Below are 13264 nucleotides of genomic sequence, written 5' to 3' on the forward strand. Positions count from 1 at the left end.
GCCAGAACTACCTTAGCAAAAAAGAACAAGATGGTAAGCTTAAAAACATGGAGTGGCCAGCACAGTCACCAGACTTAAACCCCATTGAGCTGGTTTGGGATGAACTGGACAGAAAAGTAAAAGCAAAGCAACCTACAAGTGGCATACATTTATGGGAACTTCTGCAACAGAGTTGGGAAGAACTTTCTGAAGAATATTTGATTTCCATTGTAGAAAGAATGCCACGAGTGTGTTCAGCTGTTATATCTGCCAAAGGGGGCTACTTTGATGAGTAAAAAATGTAGAATACATTTTGGTTTATAAATTGATTCCATGATTTCTTTTTTATCTTAAATTGTTCATTTGTTCTATTATTTCATTTCAGAGTACAATAAGACATTTAACTGCATGAATTTCAATAAAAACCTGGAAAAATTGGGGTGTTCTAAAACTTTTGACCGGAAGAGTATATATATATATATATATATATATATATATATATATATATATATATATAAAGAGTGATAACTACAGACAATGAAACATTAAAAACAAGTGAAAGTGAGATCCAAAAACACAATTACGGTTTATCACCTTAGAGAATGAAAAGGAAATCTTTGAGATTGTATTGTACAGACATGAGAGTGGTATTAATCTGCTCATCTCACTCTCATAAGCAAACCGAGTATTTCCTAAAATGTTAAACTATTATTAGTTTTTATAATTTAGAAAATGTTTAGTAAATAATAATGCACCTGTTGTTTCACTATCTATGTCATAGCTTCATCTTCCATCAGGCATGTCACCATCATCTCTATTCACCATATTTTGCCTTCATCACTGTGGTTTTTCCATTTTGGACAGCATCTGCAGCTCTGGCCCGGCTGCTCCCCCGAGACTCTGACATCCACCGGGGAAGAGGCCAGTGACTTGTGTGATTGATGACCCCCAGAATAGAAAGGAGAGAGATGGACAGATTCCTTTTATCAGGATTGAGGTCTGACTAGATTAAAATGCAGTTGTACAACGCCTCCTCCCCCCTTTTTTGGCATCCCTGTTGGCCTCCTCAGCCTCCACACTCTATCCCAGTCAGTCACCTCACCTGACGGCTGGCAGTTTTTTCCTCAGCTTCCCCACTGACCTCTCATCCCACCTCCCCACTCAATTTGACATGGTGCGGACGTGGCCGATTGTGCGAGACTTTAACCAGTCACTTCCAAATTGACTTGAGGTGTTTTGTTATTTGGTTCTGCAGAGAAGTGTACCATACAAATCTCAGTGGAACGTTTCTAACACCATTTGCACAAAGCTGGTTGGTAAAAAAAAAAAAAAAAAAAAAAAAGAGTATGAAATATGTTGGACCATAAATCACAAGTCACTCTCCGCAGCTAACCACAATCAACCCTTGAAAAAACATTCAGAGTGAAGAGGGGGAATTCTCCTTTTATCACTCACTAAGTACTGATTAAAAGAAAAGAGACAATCACTCTCATTCACTGGCGTGCAGCTGCCTTATTGTCAGATGGCAGAGTGGGAGATTTTTGTGGAGGTGCTGAAAAGATGCCTCAGTGAAAAGGACCTGCGTTTGTTTTTCAGATGGCTCTCTAATGGCTGGATGTGATTAACACAAATTATCTCACTTATCACAGCTCAACAGGCTCAGATAGTCTGCATTCTCTGCAACACTGCTTAACATGTATTTAATCAGACTCAGCAGTCAGTATCACATACACAAGGACAGCAATGACCAGATTTCTCTAGCAGAAATCCTCCATTTCTGGCTGTGTATCTCCTCTTTGCGACTTTAAGGGAATCATTCTTAAAATAAATATATAAAATGATAGAGTCAGTTTTGTGTTTTCCATGTCCATTTCCAGTTTGTGCTTTGTTTGATATTATACTGATCCTCTGGGAAATCTCTCTGCTCTGCTCAATTTGCTCAACACACAAAAAGGAGGGGGGGGGGGGGGGAGAAAACACTGGATGAGTGATATTTTTTTCCCTTTTTTTCCTCTAACAAAATTTTTTATTTTTCATGTTTTATGAAAATACAATTTCTAGGACCTCATGGTGCACAAAATGACACAATTCTAAGCAAATATATTGTCACATTATTACAAATCTCAATACTTTCTGGCTACTCTACCAAGTCTATTACATGGTTTTTAAAAGAACTCCTGGTTAGCCAAACTCATTTGTATAAAAAAAAAACAAAGATGCACAACAATAAAATAATGACATCATCACACACAAAAAAAACATCCATCCCCAACATCCCCCCTCTTTTTTTCCAGGGAATAAAATAGCAATGTATACAGTTATCATAACACACATTTGGTGCCCTAGTGAGTATTTGTGGCAGTAGGACGGTGTGTGTGGGATTGAGTCAAAATAAACTACAGGGTGTGTTCGTGGTGATGAAGGAACATGCCAGCCAGTGCAACAGTGTGGCTCACTGATGAGTTTTTACGGCACGGAGGAAGAAGCTAAATCAGGCATTGACACACACAATACTTTTTGTTGACAGTAAGAAAAATAACTAATATTGCCTGTTTCATTCATTAAGACGAAGATTTAAAAACATAATACCATTTTGGTCAGCACCTGTGAGTTAGTTTTACAGTAGACCAGGCTAGGGATCAATTCTCTTCTGGTTACTGTATGAGGTACTAAATGAAAATCCCCCCCTTCTGTCTGTGAGAAGATATTACATTTTTATGATCCAGTCATACTGAAGTGTACCTTGCAGAGCCATCTGTGGGTGAGCTGTCCAGGTTGCGTTTAGGCTGCTGCCGTCTCTCTGGCCAACCAGAATTTGACCTAGTGACCCGGCAGGCACCCAGGGGTCAGCCTGTCACAGACACACCAGACCAGAAGTCACTGTGGGGGCCTTTTTATCCAGATGAGGGTCATATTGTTATACGGAGGGCTGAGGGCTCTTCCGAGAGACATAAAACCGCCAGGGACAGTGGGAGTGACAAATAGACATGTTAAACCTGCAGGCTGATGTCACAGAAATGTAGAGCTAACTGAATACAAGTTTTATTTGAATAACATATCCCCCTAACGTATCTTCATTTGAATGTTATGGGTATGTCTTACTTATCTGTAACACAAGTCCTGTGTCATGCGCAGTATATGGTATTACACAGGAGGCTTTTATTTTTGTTTGAAGAACCTGTTATAATTAAAGGTTGACATTTTTTTTTGAATGGGGGTATGTGTGGAGAGTCTCACATTTGAAAATCAAATATAAATATTGTTTTCGTATCTACGTATGTGTATATACATGTATATTTTGAAATGTGTAAGGGCTTTGCGCACATGATATGCATGTGAATAGATAAACTCCTAAGATTGCAAACAAACAATATTATCTGTAATATTTGTGAAATGGCAATAAGGATGGGGGGGTGGGAGGCAGAGAGGGCAAGGGCATGTCTCCCCTTCTGTTTGCATGTATTATTTGTATATTTATATGATTATGCCAACTTGCGATAAATGAAATGAATAAATGGTAATGATAAGATTAACTTTTACGAGGTCAGTACATACATTCAAAAATATAATTAAAATCTTAAACATGCTCTGTCAGACTAAAAATATTTAATTTCAACAAAATGAGAAATAAGTTCTCATGAAAAAGACATGAAATTCTCTCGCAGATTTCTCTCTCTGAATTGTATCATTATTAATTAATAAATATAAAAAAAACAGTTACTGTTATGAATGGTAAGAAGCTGAAGTTTCTGAAATAAAGGAGCTGGTTCAAAAGAATAAGTAAAAAACACTAAAAATTATGCTCCATTTATTTGTTTCCCATATTAAGTACTTGACATTTTCTGATACTACAGACACAGTTATTATTAAAAGTACTGAGATTCCATAAAATAAGCGACACGTTAAGGGACCTAAATGCAGTTACTTGTATGTAAATTATGGTGACTCTGACCTAAATGTGATGAAAATGCACACAACCCAATCCATAATCTGATTTACATACTAAGACACTATTTCTGCAGGTTCATGTTTCTATAATAAGCAGAATATTTGGATGATGATGATGATGATGATGATGATGATGAATAAGAAATATCAGAGGTGGTGGTGCTGTTAGTAGGGAGTAAGGGGGTGTGTGTTTGGGGCAGCATAAATTGTGTTAGCTACTTCATTGAAAGACAATGGAGGACAAGATGTTGTGTGTAGTGTCACCCACGTGCTTCTGCACCACTATTGTCTGCTCTCCTTCCCTGGGAGAGGGGAGATGGAGGGGTGAAAGGAGGAGGAGGAGAATGTGGGAGGAGGAGGGTTAGTTGACTGCTCTGTGTGTATGTGCATGTGCATGTGTGCGAGCGGGGAGAAGCACAGACGGCTCGTGGTAATTTGATGTGTGTCCCTGGGGATGTTTGATGGATTAATGCTAAGCAGCTCCCTCTTCCAAAGCACCACCTGATCTTTGGGGCTTGTGCCCCACATATAAAAGGCTGCAGTAGTGCTGAGCTCAGCTAGTCCAGCAGTCTCTCTCTCTCTCTCTCTCTCTCTCTCTCTCTCCTCTCTCTCTCTCTCTCTGCCTCTGTTTCTGTCTTCCTCTCCATCCTCCCTGTCCTCTGATTTCTGTCTCTGCTGCTTTCACTACATTCTCTTTCTCTTTCCCTCTGGCTTTAAACCTTTTTTTTCTTCAATTCACCTGCTGTTTGGCCTGTTCAAGAAGGCTGCCTGGAAACTCAGTATATTTCTGCTCTTTTCTTTTTTTTTATCACCAGCCTGTTCACATTTTTCTATGAGGCTCTAGCATCAGTTTTTTTTTTAATCACAGAAAGAAGATGCCACGTTCCTTTTTGGTGAAGCAGCCGAAGGTTCACGATTTCTCATCTTCTAACTACTACCATCAGCAGCAGCAGAACTGGGACGACTCTTACACTGTGACACATGCCATCACAGAGTCGGCGACCAACTTGGCGGTGCGTTTGAGTGAAAATGGTAAGTTTTTCTCTGAGTTGTGTTTTCAACTTTTTGTGTATTTCTTTATTTGGAGATGATCCATATGGTCTGTCGCACAAAAATGGAGAAAACAAATCTCAAATAGCAGACAGAGATTCATGCAACGGTGTTTATGTTGTTGTCTTTGCTATCTAATCGCTCTTGAAAATCCCAAAACAACCCACAGGCATCGCTCGCCCCCCTTCCGTATGCCTCAGGACTTTTGTTTTCCAACTCTGCGGATGCTAAATAGTATTCAGGTCACGCTGGCTCAATCTGCTTAATACTCAAACCAGATCACACAGCAGCCTTTGGCTTTAATACTATTGTGTACATGAATGATGAGATATACGCATACATGCGCATTAGGCACAAAATCTGATGCAAGCCTTTGTCAGGTCCAACTAGAAAGAAGGAAAAAATACTGGGGAGAAAGCAGATAGCCACATGGGACTGTGTTGTCCTTAGATGGTGCAGTTGCCCTTGAGTCTCTCCTCTCATCATCCACCCCCCCTCGTTCATCTCTCCATCTCTCTCCATCTGATCCTGCAGGATGTTAGATAGCCACAGGGAGTAGGATTGCAGCAACACAATCCATATGTGGAGCAGGGAGAGGTGATGGAACAGGGTTTTTAGAAGATGGGTATTGACTGGAAAATAGAGAGTGCTGCAGGTAATTCAATAGAAAAAAAAAAGGGGAATAAAAAAAAAACCAAACAAACAATAAAAATATGTTGTGTGTGTGTGTGTGTGTGTGTGTGTGTGTGTGGGGGGGGGCAAAAAAAACAAAGAGTGTGCTTTTTAAAAGTGGTTGTTAAAAAAAAAATATTTTTTACAGTCCGCCCCCCTCCCACTCCCCCCTTCACCAGCCTCACAGATCTTGTATTCAAGTTGAATCATTTGTCCCCCAGATTTAGGATGCCAGCTGTCTGCTTCCCTTTGTGTTCCCGTGTGTGTGTGTGTGTGTGTGTGTTGGGGGAAGTGGGCTCAATATACCATTGACTGCTGTCAAGATCAGACCCCCGTGCCCCAAAGCCCTCCCTTCCCTCTTTACCAAATCGCAGCCCCCACCTGTCACTCAATCTCCCCCCTACCATACTCATGAACACTCTCAAAAACACCACAGATGGGGAATGATCTGATTAAAATGATTTAGTGATTGAGGGGATTTCACTGCTGAGACGCTCTGTTTTGATCACCCCCCGCTCCTCTCACAGATTTAAATGTGCTGCTGTTGCGAGGCAGCGACAGGTGGATCGATCAGCAGCCAAACTATTGCTCTACTGACTGTTTTGTCAATGTCAGCACATTGTGTATAACTCGTATTCAGCCACAATGTGCCTTTCACCCCAATGATAGCACTTGTTGGAGCCAGTAAAGGTAGGCTATTGATTGGGGCAGAACTGTGCACCACTCATTAATATTTCATTCCCAAAGCTTGCTGAACCTTGCACTTACAAATAGCTTCCTGTATAGGTTTCCTATTGATTAGAGGTTTGGGTAAGAGGGCACTTTTCATCAGAGGTTATTGAGATTATGAAGGTATATATTCCAATAAAACATTTTTTTTATCCTATTATTAATTGTCTTTTTCCTTTCCCAGGCTACATCCACGATTACATCATCCCCTCAGTGTTGCAGACCACAAAGGAGCCAGGTCATGAGCAGGACGGGCTCTCCTCAATGCCCCTGTACTCCCCAGGTGGCAGTGGCGGGGAAGAGTTCTCCGACCATGACATGGAGCATCCGGACAGTCCCGTTTCTAGTGGCACAGTCGAGTCAGACAGTAGCAGCCCTGAGTTGGAGGCGTGCGACATCAACACCTTCCTCATCTCTGACGGCCGCTCCCGCCATAGGCCGAACAAGAGGTGTCCACGCAAAGGAGGCAGCCAATCGGACAGCAGTGAGGGTATCGGCTCGGCAGACTGCAGCCCCACCAAAGGGAAATCCAAAGGGCGCCACATGTGCGGCGAGTGTGGCAAGTCTTACGCCACGTCTTCCAATCTGAGCAGACACAAACAGACGCACCGCAGTCTGGACAGCCAACAGGCAAGGAAGTGTCCCACCTGCCACAAGGTGTACGTGTCCATGCCAGCACTGGCCATGCACATGCTGACCCATGACCTGAAGCACGAGTGCACGGTGTGCGGCAAAGCCTTCAGTCGACCCTGGCTCCTGCAGGGCCACATGAGGTCCCACACTGGGGAGAAACCGTTCGCCTGTGCCCACTGTGGCAAAGCCTTCGCCGACCGCTCCAACTTGCGCGCCCACATGCAGACGCACTCGGCCTTCAAGCACTACTCCTGCAAACGCTGCCACAAAAGCTTTGCACTCAAGTCATACCTGAACAAGCACTACGAGTCGGCCTGCTTCAAAGGGCACCAACCAGAGGACGACAGCAGCTCTGAGGACTGATTGGGATATATTTATCTTTTTCATTTCTATTTCTATACTTTGTAATAGTTCCTACAACAAAGTGAAAAGAAGCTTGCCACTTCTCAGGCTTGTCACATGCATGCATCATAATCCTGCCTTTTGATATAAGCAATAACCTCACTTGAAATTATTCAGGAATTATGTATGAAATTCATAAAAATCTCAGTGTTGATCACAAATATACAATATTTATATTGTTTTTTATCAATTGAATTGCAATAATTTAGTATTATTTTATATGACACATTTTACCTCACACATATCTTATTTGTTAAAAAAATTATTTGTGTATTTATTAATTTATTTTAACTATTTATTTGCCCATTTTGAAGATTATTTATTTATTATTGGTTGATGTATTTGTGAATTTAACATGGATTTATTAGAAGCCATGTATTGGATTTGTTGAAAACAAAAGCCAATATATATTCTGACACTATTTCTCTGTCTGATCAATTTGGTGATGACAATAAAACTGATGAAAATAAATAATTACTAAAGCGCCCTCCCTCATGCCTGGATACATGCAAAGATGAAGCACACATAAATTTGAACACATTACATTTAAATATTCAACCAGTTAAGTCAGCCTTACTTTTAGCAGTTCTTTTTCTGTCCAAATTGTCTCCACAAGCAATTACTTTATATGTATTTAAAATCCAAACTCTCACGGGAAATATTTTATATTTTGTGATGACCGGATTTACAGTCTATAGGCGCAACAGACCATTTGAAGTACTTTACCTTGCGGCCCAGAAGAGACTGCTCCAGGGCCGGCGATTGCTATAGGCGAACTAGGCGATTGCCTAGGGCGTCAAAAGTGTTGGGGGCGCCGTGTCGCCCTTAGGTCTACTTCTCATTAATAACAGAATTAGAACAACAAGCAAAATAAAACGTGTTTATTAAACATGATCATTCTAGGGCGCCCCCTCAGCCACACGTTTACTGGTCAACCTTTCATTACGCGACGTTTCCCGTCTCAGGTCAGACTCAAACACACGAAGCTCTGAAGCAGACCTGTGCGTCGCTTAGTGTTCTCTCTCTCTGGAGAAATAGAGACGAGCAGCCGCACAGACACCAGGGGCATCGGACCGGGGGTAAAACCAATACTGATTACCAGGGCCCAAGGGGAGAGAGGGCCCTTGAAAAGTCTGGAATAGGCTATATTTTATTTTACCATTTTATTTTTATTTCCTAATAACATTTCATAATGCATATCAGATGAAATGTAATGTTATTGTATTGGCTGAATAACTTGGTTGATTGACTGACTATATTTTGTATACAAAAAGGGCTCACCCCCGCCCCCTTGCTAATGTGCCAAATGGTTTAGTCCACCTGCACGCATTACGTTAGCTAGATCAGTTAGCGTCTGGTGGAGCGCAAACTTCTGCTGTAGAAATGTGCCAAATCAGGCTACCAAAAAGACAGGAAAGACAGGAGGAGGAGAGAAAACAGAATGAGGGGAAGCAATTGGTAACTGACTGCTTTTCAAAGAGAGGTGAGCACAAACTAGAAAACCAAATCCATGGTGCTAAACTGCTTGAATATCTCCGTGACAGTTAGTGCTAAAAACGGACTGAGACAACCCTTTGAAAGAGCAGAACATGCACTTGATCATTTGGTTATACATGTAATCTGAGGTAAAGACTAAATACATAAACACTAACAATGCTGTTTGCATACAACACACCATTGTAATAGCCTCATTTAAAACATGTTTAATTTTAAATTAATAGGCTATAATGTCTATAATTAGCAGTAATAGGCTAATCAGTGTCATAGGTAGCTTGGTAGCTCATCGGTAGATACATATCATGTCAACATTATAGTTATGTCAGATTTAGTAGAAGCAGATGTTAACATTGTGGAACACATGGCCCTCAGTTTCAGAAACTGTCCCACCAGGGAGTGGAGTAGCAACAGACCCCTCATCCTCCTCTTTGGATTTGAGACAAGGTGAGCTTATATCAAAATTAAAGCAAACCATGTTTAGCCATTTTGACTGAAAGGTGTTTAGTAACACTAACATGTTAGTGTGTTTTTATTATATTAGGTTACAATTAGGATAAGAGGTTAATATCAGATGTATCCTTCATAGAGAAAGATGATAGAGAAGATGTGATTGAGGATGATGGGAGTGAAGACAGCAGGGAGCTCTGAGCACAGTGTGGAAATGAGAGATGAGGAACTGGAAAGTACGCAGAGCAGTGCAGACCAGTTTTTGCCAGAGGATCCAGGACTATGGACGCGCTCTGCTGTAGTTTTGTGTTTCCACCTCCGATGTAGAGCAGCCTACAGCCACTTCCCTAAACTGTCTCATTCAGAGACCAGTGTCCCAAACAGGGCTCTGAGTCTGTCAGGAGGTCTGAGATCTACCGTCTCAGCAGAGATATCACGTACTGCACAGCAGACTATGGTGCAGGTGGATTATTTTCTGAAATATAGTGACTTTATTCTTGTAATAGCTTATTGTATTATCACTTTATTTTTCTCAAAATATCACGACTCCTCCAAACCTCAGAGAACACAGATGAGATAAACTGTATTTTGAATGTGCACAAAGTTTGGAACATGAGCAGAAATCTTGCTCAAACACATCTGAAATATTACAGTCCAGGGGTTTATTAATTCATTAAAATGAATTAATGTATCATTCAGGTGAATAATTTTAATATGCACATTTAAGGAGGTTACTTCCTCAACAAAAGAAGCAAAAGTGGGAAGAGTAAATGATGCCTAGGCTACATGTGTTGTGACTCAGATATATTTAGAAAAGTCGATCTACAGGAGAATAAATAGTTAAAAGCAATACAGAATGCCTGAGAGCCTTACTGCAAAATATTCCATTATGTTTTTATATTTGGATTGTAATCTATGTTTCCTTTTAGATAAAGATATTTCCAGTATAAATTGTTTCAGAAAATGGTAAACAAAAATTAGTGCATAAAAATTCACCAGAATGCAGGAAATGAAGTATTTAATGCTCAAAATTTTCAGGGGGTGGACCCCCAGACCCCCCCCCAAGTATAAGTCACCATGCACACAAATCTGGAAACAAAACACTGGCCTCTGGGTTGCCAGACCAGTTCTGATTAGACCAAATGTTGGTGCCGTCTAACTTACATGGAAGCTAGAGACTCAAATGAACATACATTGCTACTGTATCGCTGACACAGCGCTGTGTAGATCTGGCAATGCAAGACTAGTGGGGGGGGGGCGCAAAACTCAATCTCGCCTAGGGCAACCAAAGGGCTAGAACCGGCCCTGGACTGCTCCTAAAATTCACTGTTGACCTATTTAATGCACTTTTGGCCTATTAGAAAAGCTAATAAAAAATGGAGGAAGACATGAAAAAAAAAAAAAAATGGTAAATGGAATTCACTTAATAGTGCTATTCTATCATAATGGACAAAGCGCTTTACAATTTGCCTCACATTCACCTATTCACACATACTGATGGCCACAGAGCTGCCAGTGAAGGAGAGATATGTTGGGATTTGCAAGGACCCTTTGTTGACAGGAGGAGCCAGGGATAAGACAACCAAATTTGTGATGAGTGGATGACCTACTCTTCCTCGCCACAAGGGATGGGCGATCCCAAACTTTTTCAATTCGACACAATTCAATAATTATTACAATTTCATTTATAAAGATACTGATAATTTCTTAAATGGGTATGTCATTTTTCATAAATAATGGTCTTTTACAAAAAAGATCAATTACAATTACAATGAATGGCAAATTACATGACACATACCAGCAATTAAAACCAAATAAATTACAAAAGCAATTATGCGTACAATTGAATAAATATGTTTGTGCTAATAAGTGTAAACAATAGTACAGTATTTTAATATTTAAGAAATACTATGAATAAATAATTATTTGAACAAATAATTATAATGTAGGCCATGAGTTTTTCCACAGCAACTTCCACTAGATATTCAACTATTTAGGCTTGCTCACAACAATGTTCATAAAAAAATTACCTCATTAATACAACAATCTGACATTCTTCAGAAATGCAAACAAAGATCTTTACATTTTATTTACTTCATTGTTATTGTTTGTGAAGATTTTTTAATCTTTTTAAGCCTACATGGAAAAGCAAGTCAACTTTTTATATGCTTCATGTTTTTTTTCAGCCTCCTTATAACTTTCAGGGTGTGTTGTTTTAAATGTTTGAAGAGGTTAAAGGTGAAATATGTAATACTGACAGCTAGCGTTTAGAATAGTTACTGCAGTCCAAATTCAAAATACTGGAGAGAGTTGTCTTCCCCTTCCCCTCCTCCCCAGACTCGAAGTTCACGAAGTTGCCAGGTTGAGAGCGCAGCAACCAACAATGTTGCTAGATCTATCTCCGTTGATTCCGTTAGTTTGTTTGCTGCTTCCATGGCTGTACTACAGCTGTAGTGCCCTAGGTTTGCGTTTTTACAGACCATCTGGCAACCCAGCCTGGCTGTGAAAATGGGCAGTTGATACCAATACACAGGCCAAAACAAAAACACATTCCGTTACGGAACGAAAATTTCAAAAGGAGAAAATACTGGCGCTATAGCATTTTTGTCAGAAAACATAGTATTTCAGCTTAGCATGTTTCCTTAATATGTGATGACATATTGTGGAAATCTTTTGATTTAATACAGTAAATGTATGACATATTACACCTTTAACGTTACTTGTGTTGCTGCTGTGTGCCACTTTCTTGTCAAAAAAAGTGCACCTTGCTGTATTTTTTATCTACAGGTGAAAAGTAGCACCACAAAAAAACGGTGGAGAAAAGAACGGCAGAGAATAGCAGTCTATTCTCTGCCGTTCTTTTCTCCACCGTTTTTTTTTTCTGTCTTTCTTTTCTCCACACTTTATTTCTTAGCCATTTTCTCTCTTGTGTTTGATGTGGAAGTGGGCCGGAGTGCCATGGCTGCACAGTGCACACTAGATTCTGTCACATAGGTTTCTACAGTCATGTAGAGGGCTGTTTTAGCACAAACATTATACAAAAGCGTTTGGATGTGATGTAATTTTTATTATCAATATTTAAAAATACTGAACATATCGAAAGTGTTAGTGTTCTCCTTATCCTGAAATACAAATTATATAGGACTGTAAGTTGAAGTATATATGTGATTTATTGTATTTTTTACCATATCGAATTTGGTTTTGAGAAATATGAGTTTCACTGGTATTGGTATCAATTACTAAATTTCTGGTATTCAATTCAATTTTATTTATAGTGGCAAATCACAACATAAGTTATCTTGGGACACTTTACACCCAATGAACCCAGGATACATCACTGACGATGTGTTTGAGTTGCACCAGAGATGTATGTTAAGAACTATACCATCTGGCTAAGCCAGTGAGTTCTGGGAACAGTTCGGATGACAACCATGGAGAGTATGGAGACTGCTGGAGAGACAGCTGGCAACTGGGAAGACAGTAACTGGGGCAGCAAGGGCCAGCAACCCAGACTGCACCTTCCGTGAGGATGCACCCACACTGAAAAAAATGGTACTTTGGATGAACTTAAAAAAATTACTCTAATTTGTTACAGCTAATCTTTTTAGTTTTGCTCACTATTTGCTATTTCTGATTTGGTCTAAATATTAATTTTGATTTATTATAAATTAAAAATATTTATTCATCCGAAGTTAAAGATTTACATTCACACAGTGTAAAAATATTATTTGTTATAAAGACCATAAACCATTTTTTTTACATTGTTCCAAATTAAGTTTCAATTTGGAGAAACCTAATATTACTATTACATCCAAGTATAATTTTTAGTTTAGAATAAACTAATTAAAACACTCTAATTTTGTTACAGGTAATTCTTTTAGTTTTGCTCAAATTATATTTCTGATTT

At 39.7% G+C, this 13264-nt stretch overlaps 1 protein-coding gene across 1 annotated transcript; it reads left to right on the top strand.

Annotated features, from left to right (window-relative positions):
- Positions 1 to 4558: 4558 nt before the first annotated feature.
- Positions 4559 to 7896, top strand: LOC120556883 (transcriptional repressor scratch 1-like). Its single transcript, XM_039796701.1, has 2 exons — positions 4559 to 4959; positions 6563 to 7896. Exons 1-2 carry the CDS (start codon positions 4803 to 4805, stop codon positions 7372 to 7374), a joined length of 969 nt encoding a protein of 322 aa, XP_039652635.1. The 5' UTR covers positions 4559 to 4802; the 3' UTR covers positions 7375 to 7896.
- Positions 7897 to 13264: the final 5368 nt, after the last annotated feature.

This window comes from Perca fluviatilis, chromosome 4 (assembly GCF_010015445.1).
Source record: "Perca fluviatilis chromosome 4, GENO_Pfluv_1.0, whole genome shotgun sequence".
In the NCBI taxonomy this organism is placed as follows: domain Eukaryota; kingdom Metazoa; phylum Chordata; class Actinopteri; order Perciformes; family Percidae; genus Perca; species Perca fluviatilis.

Bases quoted from the DNA above. Each gene is read 5' to 3' on its own strand.
- LOC120556883 (XM_039796701.1), top strand. From the start codon at position 4,803: ATGCCACGTTCCTTTTTGGTGAAGCAGCCGAAGGTTCACGATTTCTCA. The intron at 4,960-6,562 runs GTAAGTTTTTCT...TTCCTTTCCCAG, and splicing joins GGTGCGTTTGAGTGAAAATG to GCTACATCCACGATTACATC.